The 21,312-nt window shown below is 33.6% G+C and overlaps 1 protein-coding gene across 1 annotated transcript; it reads right to left on the reverse strand.

Moving 5' to 3' along the window:
- Window positions 1–4,262: 4,262 nt before the first annotated feature.
- FRG1 (FSHD region gene 1) lies at window positions 4,263–20,942 on the reverse strand. The gene is made up of 9 exons (XM_016130079.2): window positions 20,667–20,942; window positions 18,608–18,678; window positions 16,085–16,210; window positions 15,165–15,222; window positions 12,911–13,025; window positions 9,902–10,006; window positions 6,538–6,629; window positions 5,587–5,697; window positions 4,263–4,372 (listed from the first exon to the last, which is right to left on the reverse strand). The coding sequence occupies exons 1-9, from the start codon at window positions 20,726–20,728 to the stop codon at window positions 4,336–4,338; spliced, it is 777 nt and encodes a 258-aa protein (XP_015985565.1). The 5' UTR covers window positions 20,729–20,942; the 3' UTR covers window positions 4,263–4,335.
- Between the last annotated feature and the right edge of the window lie 370 nt (window positions 20,943–21,312).

Genomic DNA, 21,312 nt, shown 5'->3' on the forward strand with positions numbered 1-21,312 from the left:
AAAAGAAATATTGAAAATATATTTCATATATTTTTTTATGAAATACGAAGGCAGTATTGAAACACAAGAATGCATATTGTTTCTCCATCATAGAAAATAAGCCTCAATAATATTTAAGACAAGTATCCAGTGGCATAAAATTAAACAGAAGTGCAACAAATAGTGCTAGAGATTTTCTTGGGGTATAGTACAGAACAAATGTCAAAAAGCAAAACCTGCCTTAACACCACCAAATTCCCTTAATGAAATACGCACTTTCAAAAAAATTGTAACTAATAGGTGCATGAAGAAAGGGGAAATATGAAATTTTTCTTTTTTTTCATTTGTTTCTAATTTTTCATTAAATGAAGTGGATTTCAATATGTGTGAGCCAGAAAAAATTTTAATGGCGCTTACTTGCATTAAGCCTCACAGGCTAATATTATTGATGGCTAATATTATTATGACAATACAATGAAAGAACAATGTCACAAAAAGAAAGTTATTTTTGATTTCTCATTTGTTATGAAAACTATCATGTCATAATAATATGGTTAATAAAATATTAAGCTAGCACATTTTAATATCTTCTTCTCTCTCATAGTCTTTAGAATAACTGCATAAATACAATTCCCTTAATAGTGAGTCGAAGCCATGAACCGTTTAGCATCTGTACTAGGGCTGGCCCAAGAACTCCATAGTATTTCAGTGGGTGCTGGGTTATCTCTTTTGATGAATGCATTTGAGAAATTCAGGCCTATTTTATGATGTATGAATGCATTCATTTATTTTAATAATTTAAAAAATAACTTTGTGGATCATGTTAGAGTCTTGTATCTGTATCTAGGAAAGTACAGGCGGGTGCTTAATTTGGAGAGGAGAGGGCAAGGAACTGGTGAAGAGTTTGAGCGAGTCATGGTGGAATAGCTTGTACTACACTCGCCCTCTCATACAAAAACTTAAACTTCGGACAAAATATTTCAAATTCTCTAAAGGTAATGAAGCGTGACCAAAAGCTTGCAAAACTTGAGTGGCGTTAACTCCAGTAAGAAGGGAATTGTATTTTTTTTTTTAAACTCTTTTCGACTTAGAACAGGCTCCAAACACTGCCACTAAGAGTAATTAAAACTCATATAGAAACCTTAAGTCTTATTAGTTGAGGAATCAGAGGGAAGAGTTCGTTTGGAGTGACCAAAGAATCTCGAAAGGGACGAGGAAATCTTGAAAAGGAGAGAGCCACAGTGTAGCCACATTGCTCAAATCTCTCACTAATGTTTTCCTTGGGGAAGACTTCAACCAGCCCTGCTAAAACAAAACAAGAACTGAATAGAGATTTCAGCTGTTGCCCATCATTGGGGAAATAAGAATTTGGAGCTTGAGAGCAACCAAATTAATTGCCTATTATACAAACAAAAAATAAAAAATTCTTCAGAACAAAGCAGAATCCAGTTTCTACAACATATTATTCACAATGTCCAGAATATAATCTAGTTATATCAGACATATGAAGAAACACATTCAAAAGGCAATTAGTGGAGACCGACCCCCAGGTGACTCAGATGTGGGAATTAGTGGACAAAGATTTTTAAGGTAGCTACTATAACTCTGCCCCCAAATAAAAACAACCCTCCCCAAACCCTCTCAATGAATGAATAAGTTTCAGCAGAGAAAAGGAAACTATGACAATAATAACAGAATAAAAAGGATTCTAGAAGTGAAAAAGTGTCTGAAATGAAAAAAATCACCAGATGAGTTTTACAGCAGTTTGAAGATGGTAAGAGAGTAGGTCAGTAAACTGAAGATAGAAAAACTGAAATCATCTAATCTGAAAAGTGTGAGCAAAATTGGGTGTGAGGAGCTTTTTCGTTGGTTAGTGCTTTTATTATATATTCTTAAAAAATTGAAATTATAATTGACATACAATATCATTAGTTTCAAGTGTACAACATAGTGATTCAATACTTTCATATATTACAAAATGATTGCCATAAGTCTAGTTACCATATTTAATTTCTTTAGCAACTGTCACCATGTTAGTATATTATTGACTGTATTCCCTACATTGTGCATCACATCCCCATGAGTTATTTATAATAGGAAGTTTGTACCTCTTAATAACCTTCACCTATTTCACCTTTACTTCCTGCTCCCTTTCCCCTACCAACAGTGTTTGTTCTGAGTCTTGCTTCACTTTGTTTCTTAGATACCACATTTAAGTGAAATCATGTGGTATTTGTCTTTCTCTGCATAACATCCTTTTAGATAAGGTTAGCAGACTGGTAAATCAAGAAAATGGTTAGCCAAATTTTGATAGTGCTTTAAACAAAATTTCTTGTGATATACTCACATATAAGATGGAAAAATGTGGACCAGATAGTAATATTTATATGCATTCATTCCTGGCCTCTGCCACTCTCGCAGAATGACTTCAGTGCTATAACTGCGGTTTGTGTAAAGTGCAATGATAGAAGGAAAGGAACACTTATCTGTCACCTGCAATTTTTTTTATTCACTCATTGTCCTCCTTCACTAGTGTATAACCTCCACGAAGGCAGGCATATTTTAAATGTAATCTTCCTAGTTGTCAGGAATCAGTTCTGGAAATAATTCTGCTCTCTGGAATGGGTACAGGAACTGGGGGAATATGAAGGCAAGCATGGTGACAAGAAATCCAGACAGAATGTTTGTTCCAGGGAAATCCATCAGTTAGCAGATGGCCTTACGTACCAAGCTAGTGACTTCAATCTCTTGAGGGTAGTGTTTCTCAAAGTGTGGTTCAGATCACTTGCTTCAGAATTACCTTGTTAAAATGTCAGTTTTGGGGCCCAATCCTGGACTGGCCAAGCCTCCATTTCTAGGAATGGGTCTTGGAAATCTACGGGTACCCTGGGTGATTCTTAGGTGTATAAATTTGAACTACTATTTATTTTTAGGGGCTGGGGATCTGGCAGAAGCAAAGAGTAGACTAAGTCCTAGGGCAGGTTTTACAACCTTGGCAATATTGGCATTGTGGGCTGGATAATTCTTTGTTGTGGGGATACTGTCCTGTACATTGTAGGATGTTTAGCAGCATCCCTAGTCTCTCTCTAGATGCTAATAGAATCTCTTCTCCCAGCTGTGACAACTGAAAGTCTCCAGACATTGTGAAATGTCCCCTGGGAGACAAAATCACCCTGGTTGAGAACCACCGGGTTGGAGGGTCAGAGCAGTAAGCATGTTCCCAATCCAAGAATCAGAAAAAGGAGAACACAAATGGGGGAATACCCAGCTACTGGAACTGGAGTGCCAATTCAGGCTAGATGGCCAATTCGGGCAACAGCTTCTTCATAAGGTTGACTGATATTGGTAGCTTAGCTGTCTTGCTGGAGAGAGGCCAGGTAACTGGAGCTGGTGACAGATAAAATAAAAATGCTGAGAACTAGACAGGGTCTGGCAGCTTAGGCCAGCTCTCAATCCCAGCTGTGCACTGGTATTAACGTGAAATTGTGAAAACGTACAGGTGCTTCGGCTAACCTAACTCCTTCTGAAGCAGAATCCAGGTTGTGTATCAGAAGTCCAGGCATCATCTGATACACAGACTGGAATCTGAAACACTCACAGGTTTAGATGACATCTGGAATACTCAAGACAGGCTAGGAATAAAATAGGCTCGGCATAGCAGATGTCAACAATGGTTCGTGTCTGAACCTCTTTAATAGCTCCTGTCCCATACCACGTGAGAATGAGAGCATTGAGTACATAAATGTCCATTGTGGCTCAACTGTCCTAAGTAGGGGATTTCCTTAATTTCACTCTTGTCCTCCATTCTGAGCCTACTCGCTCTTTTGTAATGTTTTCTGTTCCCATTTCACTGCCTAATGTATGATTTCTTTCTCTCTGCTCAGCCCATTTGTTCTCTCTTATTTATTAGGGCAATATTTAATAGGTAGAATCAAAGCCTGCCTGACTAATTGGATTGGGAGTTTCTCACTTCCTTTTAAAAGTACCGATTAAGCATCTATTGTATCAAATAATGTAAAGGAAGACTGTAAAGCAGTTAAGATAGATTCTGGAAGTAAGCTGCATAAGAAACATGTTTCATAGAGTAGCACTTCATACTTTATGACAGGAAATTCAGAAAAGAAAAAAAACTGTGGGATTTTAGTGTGTATTCTACGTTTCATTTCCATGTAAAATAGTGCAGTTAGCTGAAAAGTACACCCATAGAGAATCTCAATTAAAGTTGATTAATCTTGGTTAAACTAGCTATTAGTTCAGCAATAATTCCATAACAACCCAAGAACTCTGCAAAAACATTTCCACTGATTATTTTATTGAGGAAAAAAAGAAAAAAAAAAAAAGACATAAAAATCCCGGTCATTTGCAGTATCTATCAGCTTTCAATTTGGCTCTCCTGTTTAAACAAAGACAAATAACAAAAATTAATTGATGTAAAACATGCTATATATAGTCAATTGCTGCTAAATATAAATTCATGTTCAGAAACTGTTCTCAACTTTGGTTATTATATTACTATAACATTTATATTAAAATATTTTAATTAAAATTTTACCTTTCAATTTTATGTTTTATACTAAATGGATTCTATTCTTATGAAATTCTTTTCCTAATCTCCAACAAATGCAGCCTAAAGAGTTTTTTCAATCACGACAGCAATTTTAATTACCTCTGAATTTAAGCATGCCCTCAACTTCTATTTAAAAGGGTGGCAATGTTATATTTTCATAAGTGGTAAAAGTTATAGGACACAGATCTTCTATTTCTTTTGAGTCTATAACCTGACTATTTTTTATCCTTTTCATGATTTCTTAGAACTAGATACTACATGCTAATTTGCTGAAGTAGAAAAAATTCTTACATCATTTATTGACTTAAGGTAAAAACTTGATGAACTAGTTAACAGGAATATATGCTAAAGCATTTTCTTTATCAAGTAATGTAAAGAAATGTTTTAAAGGGCTAATTTGGCAACACAGGACTTGAATAAGTGGCAGCAGATTACCAAATTCTCTTTCAATTTGGCACTTATTTGATTTATAGTTGTAAGCTCACAGCTAAACCTTTCCATTTTTTTTATGTTTAATCTAGGACATTACTTAACTAAATAGGAATAGTAATAAATAAATATTAATAATGTACTATGATAACTATCCTTTACACATCTGAATTCAACTTAATAAAAGTGCTTCACTTTCATTTATTTAATTTTATACTTACTAATATTAAAACTATTTTTATTTAATTTTTAAGAACCCTACTATTCCAATAGAACCCGATGAATTTTGAAATTTGTCAAACTACTTCCTAGCCCTTGTTCTAATAGTTATAAAAAGATGATGGCAGTATCAAAATAAAGTTAAGAAGTTCAGTTAAATCTTAATTTCTTATGGCAAAATATATAAGTACTTGGAATCTGGCTTTTTTATATATTCTTTTTTGGTTGTCTTTTCCCAAACTTACGTCATTTTTAGGTAATATTACTATATTCACAAATTAGAAATAGACAAAAATTTGAAAACTATAATAATCCAAAAAGAATATTGTTTTTATATATACCACTTCTCCTGGCTACTAAAAGTATCTGGAAATAAGTAAAATTATACCTACCTATCCAGAAGTGTTTCATGCAAAAATCCATCTTTCCGGGCCTTTTTAAGAATTTTACTGTCTTCTTTACTTATTTTAAGTTTGTGGTCTTGGAAGCTTTGAAATTTCTTCCTGTTAAGAAAATGTCTTTCATGAAAAATATTTCAAACTTTGATTACACATTTACTAATGCACTTAACATTTAAAAATGTTTTTCATTTATTTAAAAAAATCTAATTGTATTTCTTTAAAAATATAGAGCTTTTCAACTACAAAGATGACCTTAGTGTGCATCGAAAGGGCAGTTGTTTGGGTAGCTGTACAAAGCCTCAATTTCTTTTTTTTTTTTTTTAAGAAATAAAATATTTAATAGTGGGCAGCATAATCCATATAGCATAAACAACTGATTAAATTATACAAGAAGTAAAGTAGAAAATAGTCAATTGATTAAACTGTTTGGACATCTTGTCTTTAAATATCAGATGTCAATGAGATATATAAAATGTCTGTCACAGAAGTTGAGTCATTAACAGGACATTTAAATGTAGTATTTGTTAGTTTTCTTAATTTTCTCTTTGTTCCAAAGGCAATATTCTGCTTATGTTCAAGATTCATCACTGTGTCTTCCTCCCCAAAGAAACAAAGCCTCATTTCTACCAGGGAATGTTGGCTGGAGTCCCCTGTGTCCTAGCTATGGAATAGTATGTGGTTGGCATTATGTACTGACAATAAGTTATAACTGTTCTATTAATTAATAAGAAGAATAGACTAACCCAACTGAATTTAGCTTTGAAAGCTAGCAGGATAATTAGGGAAACTGAAGGCTTGAGAAAAGAAAAGCATTTAGCTTGGTGCTTTGTTCTAGAGTCTACATTATGTTGTCTCTTCCTGTCCTTTAGGTATTGTACTTTAGGCACCCTAAGAAGCACTTCACTGTCAAATCTGTAGGTTTAAAAGGAAAAGAATACATACACATAATTGATTTCACACTGTTTAACATTTCCTTTGTCTTCTTCAGGAATATCATCTTTTTTCTTAGTTTCTCTTTCAGCACAGGATCTAATCTGGATATTCGAGATGAGAATCCAACAAGTGACACATTTATCTTACTCCTTCCTCACTTCACTTAAAAACATTCTAGGTGATTTCTTATGCAAAAGAGAATTAACTTATTGAGCAATCAGATTCAGAAAAAGACAGGTTTTAGGTATTTATATATATATAGAATTTGTATAAATAATTGCTACGATATGTTTCTCTAGAGCCCTTGCATCAGAAACACTACAGCAAAATTATTTGAAAAAAATTTTACAGATCAGATCCTGCTGAGTAATTTGGCAATAACTGAACTAATTAATTTTGGCCTCAAAGTAAATTTAGGACCAAATTATCCCTATAGTGTTTATTTTATAACACTGATAGTTTAAGATGGTAGCTATTTTACTTTGCATAAGATATTACCAAATACTTTAAAACATTTAACATAACACAATTTGTTTTAAATCCTCCTTATATTCTCATAAGTTTTGGCTGATATTTACTATCAGATGCTGTAAATGGAGACAGACAGAGTAATTAGGATTAACTGAGTAGGGCAAGGAAGGGGACAGTATTTTAGGTCTGTAAAACTGGCAATTTGCAATCCAAAGGACCCACATATCCAAAGTGATCTTTGTAGTTCAGAGTTCAATTCCAAGAGTGCTTAGAAAGTGGTGACCAATAATGCATGTGCCAGTGATATGTGTAAGACAGTTTTGGTTAGAGCAGTCCTAGGAGACCTGGAGAAATTCCAGGCCAAGGCCTGTGACACACCACTTTCAGCAAGAAGAAATGTGTTCTTGTAGATAAGGCCACACCATAAAGGTTGACGGCTGAAACACCAGCAGAGCCTGGAATGCGGAGTCCTGGATTATCATGGCTCAGAGCTTTCAAGTACCTAACTAACCAAACAGACCCAGGGAAATGAGATAGGCTTTCAAGTACTTAACTAACCAAACAGACCCAGGGAAATGAGATAGGTACTTCACATAAACAATGGTTATAATTCATGATAAATACAGCACGGTGTTTTTTTCTCCCCATGTAAGTGCAAAGTACAGCACATATATTTGCATCGTGTGTCTTTGGTAAACATACTTTTATAATGTAATCCAGATGAAAAATAATTTAAACAAGATACAATAAAATTAAATATAAATAAATACAATTAAAAATAGGTTAAGTTAGAAATCCACCAGCACTTTTCTAATGACCTGTTGTTACCTGAGAAGTAGAGCAGTATGAAATGTCACAGTAGTTTCTAGGGTTATTTGGGCCTGGGAACACATCCTGTCTCTTCCATAATTACTGTGTGACTTTCATGAACTGACTGGTTGAAACAGGTGTGGATGTAAGGAAGGGCAAGGGCGGTTTCCTCCTCTGTGGAGTTCGAAAGCAATGGCCATCCCTCAGAACATTATGAAGGTTAAAGAAGGTAGTGCATGTGTTCCATTCAGCAGAGTGCCTGCAGCTACTTTAGTTTTGTTTCTGTACCTGAAAAATATTATGACTTACACTTTTCAAAATATAACAGGATTATCTAAGCTTTAGATGAAAATTTTACTTGAGACTGGTGGCAAAATGTCTTTTGAGAAAACTAGGGAAGATATAACATTGAAATTTCTAATTTTCGTGCTGTCTATAGAATGGTATTTCTTTCTCCATCAATCAATGTTAAATTATGAAGAATTGCTGGTATCATCACTCTTGTTTAAAAAGGCAAGTAATATTTTGCAAAGTAAAAAGAATACTAAAAGACTAAAACTATTATGAAAATCAGGGACATTTAAAAAGTAAAATCAATATATGACATGGAATTTAATACAAAGCATATACAGACACATGACAGATGATTTCAAATTATGCTGGTAGTAGAGAAACATACAACATGGATTTTTACATTTTACTTATAAGGATTAAGGCCACTTAAGAAAAGGCACCCACGCCCTACAATTTATTTGAGTCTTCCTCTGGTCCTCCCTAATGCACACACAGTAAATTTGGATCAGACAAGCTGCAACCTGTGACTCTCCAGCAGAGTCAAATTAGGATGGTTCATAATGCTCAGTACTGGAATGCTAAGAAAAAGAAAAACAGTGTATTAAAGAGGCGGCAGAACTACCTGATTTATCCACTTTGCAGTTTTATTTATAATTTTACCTTGATATGAAGATGTCTATACAACTTTTATAATGAAGTAAAATAAAGAATAGGATTAGGGAATTTAGCCTGGAATAAGGAACTTCTATTTCCAGCTCAGTGACTGATTTATTAAAAGGATTTGTTTTCTGTGCTTCATGTTTCTCCTCATGTAAAAAAAAGACTGATTTATTCATCAGAAGATCCAGAATTTGAAGGCTGAAGTTCTGAAAGTTCTATGACTTTTATATTTTATACAGTAACTAGCAACACAGATGCTCAAGTATTAAACTCAAAACAACCTAGTCACCTTCTCATACATGTTGGGAGTGGAAGTTAGTACAACCCCATATGGAGGGCACTTTGGCAGTATTTAACAAAATTAAAAATGCTATACTCCTTGACCCTGCAATTCTGCTTCTGGGAATTTATCCTCAGATATACTTGCACATCTACAAAATGATGCATATTCAAAGTTATGTGTTGCAGCATTGTTTGTAACAGCAAAACACCGGAAATAACTTAAATGTCCAATTAAAAAGAACCGATTAAATTAATTGTGGTACATCCCTAAAATGGACTATTATGTAGCTAATAAAAAGGAAGAGAGAAAACTTTCTACATAATGATAAAGGAAAATCTCCAAGATACAATGTTAAGGAAAAAAATCAACGTCTAAAAGTATGTGTAAAGGAAGTTAACTTTAGTGTAAAAAAGTAGAAAATTACAAACATATTCATATTTTTATACAGAAACTCTAGAAGCCTGTAGAAGATGAGAAATATGTTTATATATGCATATATTTAAAAATTTTTGAACTATATGACCATATCATTTACCTAAAAAACTAAAATTTAAAATGCAGGCAAGAAAAAAATACAGGCCTATAAAGCATGTAGAACTATTCAGAAAAAAAAATACTAATACATGGAGATAATAGCAAGGTTACTCACAGATGTGATAATTTCTCTATCACATGGTGCAAATAAGCTATTAGTTTTAGGATTTATATTTAAAAAAGGGTTTATTTGGAGTATACTATAAGAAGTTATGAAATAAACCTTTAAAGTGATATTAAATGACTATTTGAGATTTTAAAGAGATATAGTCACACCATATGGGAGATATGTATTAGTCTATAGAAAAATGTCATGATTACCTTTATCATTTCTTCTTCTCCTGCTGTTTTACTTTTTGCTTCTATATCACCTGCTTCATTGCATCTAATAAAGCAGCTATTTGAGGCCAATAAAGCCATTTTCCCCTAAATAAAATAAAAACAGAAAAAAGTTATGAGAATACCCGCAAAAGAATTCTTATGTCTTGAGACTAAATTAATCTTTTTTCCCCATGAGTCTAAAAGTAATCAGGAAAAAGAATTTGGAGAAAACCTGGAAAATAAACGTAGAAAACTAAAATCACCTATAATCTTATTGCTCAAAGATAACCACAATAAATGTTTTTAGTATATTCTATGAGTAGGACTAAATTCTAACTAGATAATATAGAATTGTTTCCTTTGGTCTAAAAGATCTATTGAGGACATAACTAATTTAGTTGAGTTTGAAAAAAATGAGCTTTAAATACAATGTAAAATAATAATATAATGCACAATACTTTTTACAAATAGTTGTGTTTTGAGTAGAATTTTTCTTCATAATTAGACGATATAAGAATATATATCATATAAAAGCTAGTCTTTGGTGCCTTTGAGTTTACTGCTCAGAACTTTAAGAATCAATGTCTGAGGGACTTTTGTGTATGGAAATATATCTGTTTTACTTGTTTAATGTTCAATGTACTATACTGATTCTGATACATAAAACTTTGAAAACTAAGTTTCTTGTGTATCTAACCTGAGATTATAAATTTAATTAATTAAACTCCCTTACAAAATAAGGTTTAATTATTAACTTGTATAGGGTTGATTCTTTTGGAAAACTTTGAATAACTTTAAACTTCAGACAAAATATTAAAATGCAATAATTACAAAATGTATTAATAACCTTATATCCATTAACAAAAGTGCTAATAACATGGATCTGACTTATTTCTTATTCAAGGTGGCAAGGGCTGGGTTTTCTGTCATCTAGATGACTCTTAGTGAGCTTAGATATGGGATATGTAGTCCAAGGTGATTTAAACCTGGGCTAATGACCTTTCGGCTTAGTCACTTTTTGCAATAAAATTCTACTTGTCACATCACGGACTTTTAAGCTGCTTTCGTTTATTTAAATTTAAATTTTTAAAACTTAGTGTCTTTCCCAAACATAAAGTGACATGAACTTCACTGAAGTTCTGAATGAGTAGTAATATGTGACTCATCATCCTAACTTATAACGGCCTTTTCTGTTGATATAATTTTTATCATAAGTATCTCAGTAATTTAGAAGAATTGTCTACAAAGGGTTGCAATCTATGGTTCATGAAATCAATTTAGTAGATCCTGACCAGAACTGGGGGGGAAAACAAGTCAGAAAAAGAGGTAAAATAGAATAGAAAACAGCAGAGTGCACAATATGTAGTTAAATAAGTATCGTTAAGTACAACCCTTGCTTCATTTATACATAGATGTGTACTGGGCTTCATGTAAAATTGTTTTTCTCTGTGGAATGGAGTCAAAAGAGTTTAAAAGTTAGTGACCAGAGATTTTATCCTAGGGGATGAGGGAATAAACTTAAGTAATTAAGTCTTTTTTTTTGGCGGGGGTGGAGGGGACGGTGGTTTGCTTGGCTACTTAATCATCTTGGAAAACACTGTTGGATCCTATTTTGCATTTGTAATTGTATATTACCACTGCTGCTACCCCACTACTACTGGTCCTTCCTGTTCTTGATACAGTATCTACCTTTTAGGGATTGTTTAGCTCTCATATATTTTTGTTCAATCTTTACTGCTTATACAAATAGAAAAAAGTACTTATGTATTCTGAATAAACATACATAGACTTAAAACAAAATACCAATATATTACAAATTGCCTGCTGACTAAAATTAACAAAAATTAACCTTATTCCTTCTTTTGTATTAAAACTATTTTTTTCTGTACCATGTGCTTTTCTCTTTGAGCTTCATTGTAACTCAAAAATGTTTAGAATAAATTAATTTCAATGAATTATTATCACTACTTATTATTTTATGCACAAACTATCACAACCTGGCCAGTAGCCATCTCCTTAAGCTTGCCCCATTGTCCTCTTAACACGGTCTCTAATGTTTATAAAAGTATACTTAATTTCTACTAAGATATTCCTGAACTATCCTGTTTTCCTTCCCTAAGATGTAAAAGTGGCCACCCTCTAAGCAGTCCTGGTTGTTTAATAGAAAATAAGAGACCAAAATCTAGATATCAAGGGTGGACAGAAATGACGATGAGCAAAAGTACTACTGCTATTTTTGTTGCACTATTTTTTGGAGATCTTTTTAAGATTATGAGTTCACGTTGTTTTTATTTATTTATTTATTTAAATTAAATTTATTGGGTGGGTGATATTGGTTAATAAAATTATATAGGTTTCAAGTGTATAGTTCAATAATATATCACATGCATACTGAATTTTGTGTTCACCGCCCAATCAAATATCCTTCTGTTCCCATATATTTGACCTCTTTACTCTTATCTGCCTCCCCCACCTTTCCCTCTGATAACAATAATAAATTGTTGTCTGTGTTTATGAATTTTTGTCTTGTTTGTTTGTTGCTTTCAGTTTTATGTTCCACATATGCGTGAAATCATATGGTTCTCAACTTTTTCAATCTGACATATTTCGCTTAGCATGATCATCTCAGGATCCAGCCATGTTGTTGTAAATGGTAGTATTTCAACTTTTCTTATGGCTGAATAATATTTGACTTTCCTTCTCTTTTTAAAAATGTTTAAGTTTATTGGCATAACACTGGTTAATACAATCATATAATTTTCAGGTGTACATTATCATTTGACATCTGCATATTCTATTGTGTGTTTACCACCCAAAGTTCAGGTTCCTTCAGCTATCATATATTTGGTCCCCTTTACTCACTTTACCCTGCCCCTAAACCCTATATTTGACCCCTTTACCCCATTTATCTCCCCCCTCTTCCCCACCCCACTAGTAACCACTAGTCTATAGTATTTGACTTTCGCTTAATTAAATTGACAAGCAACATTTATAATTACTAGCACTTACATCTTGAAAGACCGGTTCCCATTGTTCTCTTGGTCCAATTGCATCTGAACGCCCAACAACAAGTCCATCTGAATTTATACCAAGGTATTTTCCATAGCCAGATTTCAGGGCAATTCTTCAGATAAATAAAAGAAATGTTAAAAACTGAGAGAAACAAAATTAAATATGGAGCATAAAAATATGTGTGTGTGTGTAAAAATTCAGACTAGCCACAGTCCAAATGTTCAAAAGCCACATGTGGCTAGTGGCTATCATATTGGACAGTGTAGTTCAATATGCAAATTTTATATGGTTTTTTATTATAAGTATTATATATTAGTAAATGTTTTCTAAATTTGTTATTTTTCAAATATATTACTTTTAATGGATATGCAATGTTCTGTTTCAGATGTACTAAAATGTACTTTTTCTGCTGTTTTAAATAGTGACGCTGGTACCCTTTCTGTGCATAAAATTGCTATTTTATTGTTAGAAAAGATTCCTATTAGGGAAATTATTGGATCAAAGGACATCAACTTTAAACTCTCTATATGTACTGCTAAACTACTTTGCAGAAAAAATTTGTATCAACTTTATTCTCACCCCAGATTAGGAGAGTATCTTTTTACCGTATATCTGTTTACATTATGCCTTTTAAAAAATTAGAACATCTGATAGGGGAAAAAGGGTATCCTATTTAATTTGTATTTTAATTATTATTTTGAGTGATATTTGTACTTTTCCTTTTTAGTTTTTAAATGATCTTTTTGTTGGGAGCCATTAAGAGACACTGAAGAAGTCACGTAGCTGACAGCCATGAAGCAGCTGCTGCTGCTGAGACTGCTTAAACAATGGTTCTAAGAAGCAGGATGTGGAGTTAAACATTACTGACCCTGGAGGGGAGGTTTGCCTCCTAAAGAAATCCTCTTAAGATAGTGGAATGTTTTACAGCCCAGAAAAAAGGATGCTCATACTCTGAGGGAAGGATATATAGGAACTTATGTAAATGTCAGCATTCCTATGGTAATGTACATTGTGCTTTGCTATTGTACTCTGTACCTTACTATTGTTCCCTGTGCTTTACTATATTGTACCCTGTGCTTTGCTATTGTATCCAAAAACTTATATAAAGGCTGTGCTAAATAAAGACGGGGCTGCAGCAGTGACTGTATGCCCTCCAGAAGCACTTTCCTATCATCTTCTTTTTTCTTAGGCTTCACCCCCCTCTTTCAGGTACTGTTCGACTTTAGCCGGCGGGCTCCGGCATCTGTTTGTCCATTTTTCTACTGGGGTCTTACTGTTTTTCTTAGTGTTATGAATCTTGTACATAGATATGGAGAGTAAAAATTCATTGCCTCTTATTGTCATTGCATATATTTTCCTCATTTGAATATTTATTTTGTTTAAAATGTTTTTTGTTTTCACCTGTAAAGAAGTTTGTGTTTATTGGTTTTTCTTCTGCTGCTGCTTTTTTTCTTTAAAAGTCATTCAACATACTTACTGGCCATTCAAAGAAAATACAGAATAATTATCTTAATGTGGTTTTTTAAAGAAAAATACGATGTCTAATTTTTTAGCTTACCAACCCCCTGTGATGCCAGGGAATTGACTTTAGACTCATTTATAGGCTAATGATAATATAATGTAAATCATTATCATGTTAATGTAGCCAATTATTAAATACTGAAATTCAATTTCTATATCTACTCCCAAAATCTTATTCTATACTTTTGCGTTGTGAGAATAAAAAAGGTTAACTTATAAAATGATTGTAAATATAATGAATCAATTATTTTGGTCGTTATGACTATGTAACATTTTCTGGGGGTTTCAACAGTATTCCTTTCTTCTATCATCCTGTTTATCTCTTGACTTCTGACCAGTGAATTTCTATACTGCAGCAACAGCTGATAGGTTTTGTTTTATGTTTGTTTTCTTCACATGTGCTTTCTAATCTATATCTTATTTGCTCTATGACATTAATCTTCATTTCTTCCAGCATAGTAATATATGTTGCTAGGAATCATATGTAGGCCTTTATTTGGGGCTTTAATTCTTTTATTGCAAATGTAATTTAATAATACTTAAATATCTACTAGATATGTAAATAATGTTATTTTTTAAAATGTCATAAAATACACTTTTCAAAAAAAATTGTTTTGCTTTTTAAATCAAAATTACTCTGTGGGCTTGTTAGCTAGATATTGAAATTTTTAATGAATGAAATTAAATTTAAGAAATAAAGGTTATTTGTTATAGTTCAACTCAAGCTTACCTAGAATCAGACAATTTGACAGCTGTAAACTGCTCTGGAGGACTAGGGCCCTCATCAACTACAGGAGAAAAAACATTTTGAAATAAATATGACATTTGTTGTAAATAAATATGTAAAGATATTCTTTAGCTTTTAAAAATAGCTTTTTTCTTTTAAAGTTAAATGATTATGATGTAATTATAATATAGTGTTAATATTATCAAGATCTACTTTACCTTCTTAACTAGTGTTAGTTTTACAAACTTAATAAGATAGGTCGGCATAATATTTATTCACTTCCAAGATACCTTCTTTGTGTTTTAAAATGCAGTCAGTACATAGAAAGATAAGCACTTAATATTTAAAATATGAAATGCTTTATTCATGGGATGGCCATTCGGAACAAAATATTCAGCTTTTTATTTTCTAATTACTTCTAATTATTTCCTATCTCATTAATGCTCCCTCTGATGGGCTAAAAGGGGAATGAGAAAACTTTAACTTGTTAACAATGTTCCAGGTTAGTCGTAGCAAAAAGTCTGAATAATAAGGAATTCAAAACTTTGACTCAGCCAGGTTTTTTCTTTCCATATATTATTAGAATCATCATGTTGTTTTTGATTTCCATAGATTCACATCTGAAACTATAAAGAATGTTTTCAAATGCTTATACTGGAAAGAGGGAGTTGCCAATAATTGATAAATACAAATGAAGGCAAAAAGTGGAAGAATCAAATGCAATGCATTCATCCCTTCGAAATATACTTCACATTAGTTAGAATACGGCCTAAGTGAACAATTTTAATAAAATGTATACTTTAAATGGCCATTGCTTCTACTGGACACAAACCTTTTTTTTTTCAATTTTTTTGCAAGAGTTTATTTGAGCCAGATGGATAACAGACACAGGGGAGCAAGATCTCAAATGCTCTCACACAAACCTTCTTTATGTGGAGCTCCCAGTGTGAAAAGTCCATTGTCAAGGGCATGTATGTAGGTTCCTTTATCCATTTCAATTGCTATGGTTCCTGAAATTTCACCAAAGTTTGTTACTGTCCACCAGATTCCTAAAAAATAAAATTAATACTTAAAATTCATATTTTAGATCTGGCACAAGGCTCTTGTTGGTGTTGATGTTATAACTTACTTTCTAAAAACTTTATTTTGCAGTTTTAAGAAAATAATACAGAGGTCTTCTATATCCCTAACTCACTTTTTCTCAATGGTAACGTCTTACATAAGTTTGATATGATCGTACAATATCGAAACCAGGACACTGACACTGACGCAATCCATTAAATTAATCTCGGGCTACAAGGTCCACATACAGAAATCAATTGTACATCTATATACTACCAGCGAACAATTGGAAAATAAAATTTAAAAATTCTACTTACAGTAGTGTAAAATTATAAAAACATAAGAATTTAGAAAAGACATGCAAGACTGCTATGCTAAAAACTGCAAATTATTGAGTCAATGTTGTTATAACAATTTTAACCAAATGAGCTAGATTCAATACAATTCCCTCAGAAAATCCAACAGGCTTTATTGCAGAAGGTGGAAAATTGATTATAAATTTATATGGAAATACAAAGGACCCAGAACAGTCTAAACAATTTTGAAAAGTATAAATTTGAGGACTCACACCATCTAATTTCCAGACTTTATTAAGTGACAGTAATTAAGACAAATATATCAATAGAATAGACAAACCAATAGAACAGAGTCCAGAAAAAGACCAACACATATAAAGTTGACTAGAGATACCAAAGCAGTTTAATGGGGAAAGGAAAGTCTATTCAACAGTGATGCTGGAACAACTGAATACAAACATGGGGGAAATAAAGAAAGAACCCCAAACCCAAACTATGAAGCCTCTAAAAGAAAATGTGGAAGAATATCTATGTGACCTTGGGGAAAGCAAAGATTTTTTTAGAACGGAGAAATAAGGTGGTAGCAATAACAAAAAAAAGAGGGGGGGGTGGCTTTATAAAAATTAAAAAGTTCTGCTTATCAAAAACAAAACCATTAAAAAAGTTGAAAAGTCAAACCACAGACTAAGAGAAAAGGCTGATAACAGAATTTTAAAACTTTCTTGGTTGGAGTGTAAAACAGTATAACCACTTTTGAAAATCACTGGCAATTTCTTTTATAGGTAAATACTCACCTATCCTTTGAGACAGAAATTTTATACTTAGATATCTACCTATTCAAGATATTTATCCTAATTTTAGAATTGTTGATTTGTTATTTCAAAAATATGTAAAATTTTCTAGAATATTAGCTTTATACAGTTTCAGATAAAATGTGAAGGACCCATAATTTATGAAATTTCAAAAATGTAACCTGCCAAGTTTGAAAGAGAAATAATTGCTTTAAAGTAAAGGTTGGAAAAGATAGAAGGACTAAATGGAAAACAGGTCAGTTAAGTGTATTTGGGTCAGTTTATTTCTGGCACCATTTACAGGCCATCCTGATTCTGTTCTGTTTAATTAAAATTTTCATTCATTTCATAGTACACAAAGTAATTATTTTTACTGTGACTATATTTCTTTTAAAGATATACAAATTGGCATCTACAGTTAAAATATATACATGCTCAAAAAAAACAAAAACAAAAACAAAAACAAAAATGGTAGGTCTTTGAATAACATTTCTTTCTAACACTGGTGAGAGAAAAAAAAATTAATTCGGGGTCAGAGCCACTGTCTGTGTGGAGTTGGCATGTATGCGAGGGTTTTCTCCCACATCCCAAAGATGTGCATATGAGGTGAACTGGCATGTATGCTGTCCCAGTCTGAGTGAGTGTGAGTGTAGGTGTGGGTGTGAGTGCGCTCTGCAATAGAAGGGCATCCTGTCAGGGTTGGAAAATATTATCTTGTTTTCATTAATCTTTCTTAAATGTATATATAGTTCATATTTATTTCGATGTTTATTATTAGAAGTTTGGGTCTTTATTTAGAAGTACGGTGATGTTCTTGTGACCAGAAATATGCCGTAGGGACTTAACTTTTGTTTTTATCAATTAGCCTAGGGTAAAATAGATTTTGTTATACTGTCATTTTTCTTAAAGTTGCAGTTCCCAAGAACCTATTGACAAGATAAGGATTTACTGTAATTTATAAAATATATTTGGTTAAATAATGTTTACCTATATTAGGCCTTTAAAATTATCTCTCAGAATCTCTGGGTTAAATTAGTCTAGTGGTATCTATTAAATCAGAGAGCTATGTTTCCTTTCTCCTGTGCTTTATTCTCATAACGAAGAAAAGGCATCAATGGCATCTACCATGCTAGAAAATAAATCTATAACCATAAATAATACTTGAGCACTATACTACAAATATGAATAGGCCATAAATTCTATTTTTTTCGTATCACTCATCTCTAGGAAAATATTTTTAAAGGGATCTCAACCGATGTTAACTTTTCTCAGAATAAAGTATAGAAAACTGACTCACCAACAATATCAAGTTGGGTTTCTTCATCGTCTTCTCTTTTTCTCTTCTTCTCTTTGTTCTTTTTCTTCTTACTACAGGAGATAATTTATATAGATGAGTTTAGATACGTTGATTTGCATATTAAATATCACGAGATGGAATCTTAGAAGAATCTTTTAAGTTGTACATTAATTTATAAATTATTAATTTATAATGATTTGCATTGATATACCTCTTACTTTAATATGGAGAAGTCCCTTCTGATCCTGTACATATTGTATTATAGTTAAGAGAACAGACTCTGGAGCCAGCCTGCCTGATTTTAAATCCTTAATCTGTCACTTCTTAGCTCTCTGATTTCCGGAAAAGTTATTTAATTTCTCTCTGAGTCAATTTCCCTACCTGTAAAATGAGAATAATAATTTAACTTAACTCAATGTTATTTTGAGGATTAAGAGTTAATATGTACCTTCATATGTTGCTGGTGAGAATGTAAAATGCTGCAGCTGCTTTGGGGTTCCTCAGAAAGGTAAATGCAGAGTTGCCATATGACCTAACAGTTTTACTCTCAGTATATAACTAAGAGAAATGAAAACATATGTCCACACAAAAACTTGTATACCTATAGCAGCATTATTCAAATGTCTATCAACTGATGAATGGATAACCAAAATAAGTTATATCCAATAAAACAGAATAGAATATTATCCAGCATACAAGGAATGAGTACTGATACATACTACAACATGGATCAACCTTGAGAATGTTATGCTAAGAAGCCAGATACAGAAGGCCACATATTATATGATTCCATTAATATGAAATATTCAGAATAGGCAAATCCACAGAGGTAGAAGGTAAATCAGTCGTTGCCAGGGACTGGTGGGAGGAGGTAAGGGGTTTCCTTTGGAGATGATGAAAATGTTCAGCCACTAGGTAGTGATAGTAACCTTGTGAACATATCAAAAAACACTGATTGTACTTTAAAAGGTTGAATTTTATAGTATATGAATTATATCTCAATAACAAAATAAATCCCAGGGGAGATCTAGAAAAAGTTAATATACAAAGCGCTTAGAAAGTTGTTGGCACATAAAAATGCTATATATGTCTTCACTATGATCAAGTTATGATCATTATAAAACATACTTGTTTGCATTTTCATCATAAACCATATTTTCAGAAGCTAACTCTCCCGTCCCACCAGTAAAATTCAGAGAGTAAAAGTTTCAGATGTAGTCAGGATAAACTCCTCATGACTCCAGTCTTTGGCAGAGTTCTCAAGAGCATGGCTTCAGCTTGCTCCTCACTTTCCGTCTTACCTAAAAGTACCCAAAACTGTTTATCATTGAGACCAGGAGGAAATGCTCAACCTTTGTAAGATCAATCAACCCCGAACAAACCTACCAATTAAAAAGAGGTGGAAATATAAATGGGCACGTATCTTTTCCTTAAGAAAAAAGAAAAAAAAAACCCTAAGAATTACTCCATACATTGCACATGTTATCTTCTTTCACCTTCATAATAATCCTTTTAGAGCATCATTAATCCCTCTAAATAAACGAGTAAATAGAAACTCAAAGATATTAAAGAACTTGCCGCAAATTACAAAATTAGTAATTGGCGGGGTCCAGATTCGAGCCTATAGCCCCTTCAAAATAATGCATTAAAATTAACAGAAAACTTTTCGGGGGGAAGGAGACAATAATGAAAATAATTATGCCTAATAAAGTTATTGTTATGCCCTAAGTCATCAAGACTAGCAGACCCACAACAAGGTGGGGCGGGGACTCATCAGAAGAGCCAAACTTGTGGCTCCTGGGATACTGGACTCCCTTTCCAGCCTCTTCCCTTTTCAGGACGCGACAGCCAGGACATGTCTTTGCGGACTTTCTCCCCAGCTCTGTACAGCCGCGGGAACTGAGCCCGCATCTGCTCGTCAACCCGCAAGCGGCCGGGCCCAAGGATGAGCCTACATGACAGCTTCTTAAGGCTTCTGTGAGACTCGCCAGGAGGGCCAGAGAGCTGAGGCTGGTCAGAAAAGAGCGTAAGAGTTTTCCGCACAAACTTCCGGCCTTACCTCTTAGCTTTGGTTCCTTTGAGCACGAGTTTGGTGGACTTCACATAGGAGTATTCAGCCATGGTTCCGGTGACACTTCTGGATAAAGAGGTGGGAGGTGGCTCAAGACAAAATACCTCGACTGGAACAGGAATAGGCGAGAGAGGCAAACAGTGGAGATGGAGGGCTGTACCCCCCGAAAGCGTACGCAAAAGCAGCAGTGGACGTCTCTACTGAATCCCGGGTCTTTTTCACCCGAAATTTGAGTCCCACATAGAGTTCTACTTCCTGTGTACCGTCTGAGGCTACGGCAGCCGCAGAGGACCCAAATGTGTCACCGTTCATTTGCCCTGTTGAGAACCGAATGTTAAGGAAACTCGAGAAGGCGCGCCCCCTGGTGGTTCTAGTGGGTCTAACAGAGCAGTGGTTCATATTTCAAGCCACAGTTGAGATAACCTGCTAGGTCCTGGAAGGAGGCGACAATTTGATCAGTCAGAGGGTGAAATTACAATCAGTCCTCCCCGTGCTGCAAGCAGTGAACTGGGCCTGACCGCCTGGCGCGGCCGTGTACATTATCTGGCCTTGGACGGCTTTACAAGCCATTTCAATTCCATAAACATTGATTGCAGTGTTTTAACTAGAGTGATGTGCTACCGGAAACAATTGA

The sequence above is a fragment of the Rousettus aegyptiacus genome, unplaced genomic scaffold (genome assembly GCF_014176215.1).
Source record: "Rousettus aegyptiacus isolate mRouAeg1 unplaced genomic scaffold, mRouAeg1.p scaffold_m13_p_11, whole genome shotgun sequence".
NCBI lineage: Eukaryota > Metazoa > Chordata > Mammalia > Chiroptera > Pteropodidae > Rousettus > Rousettus aegyptiacus.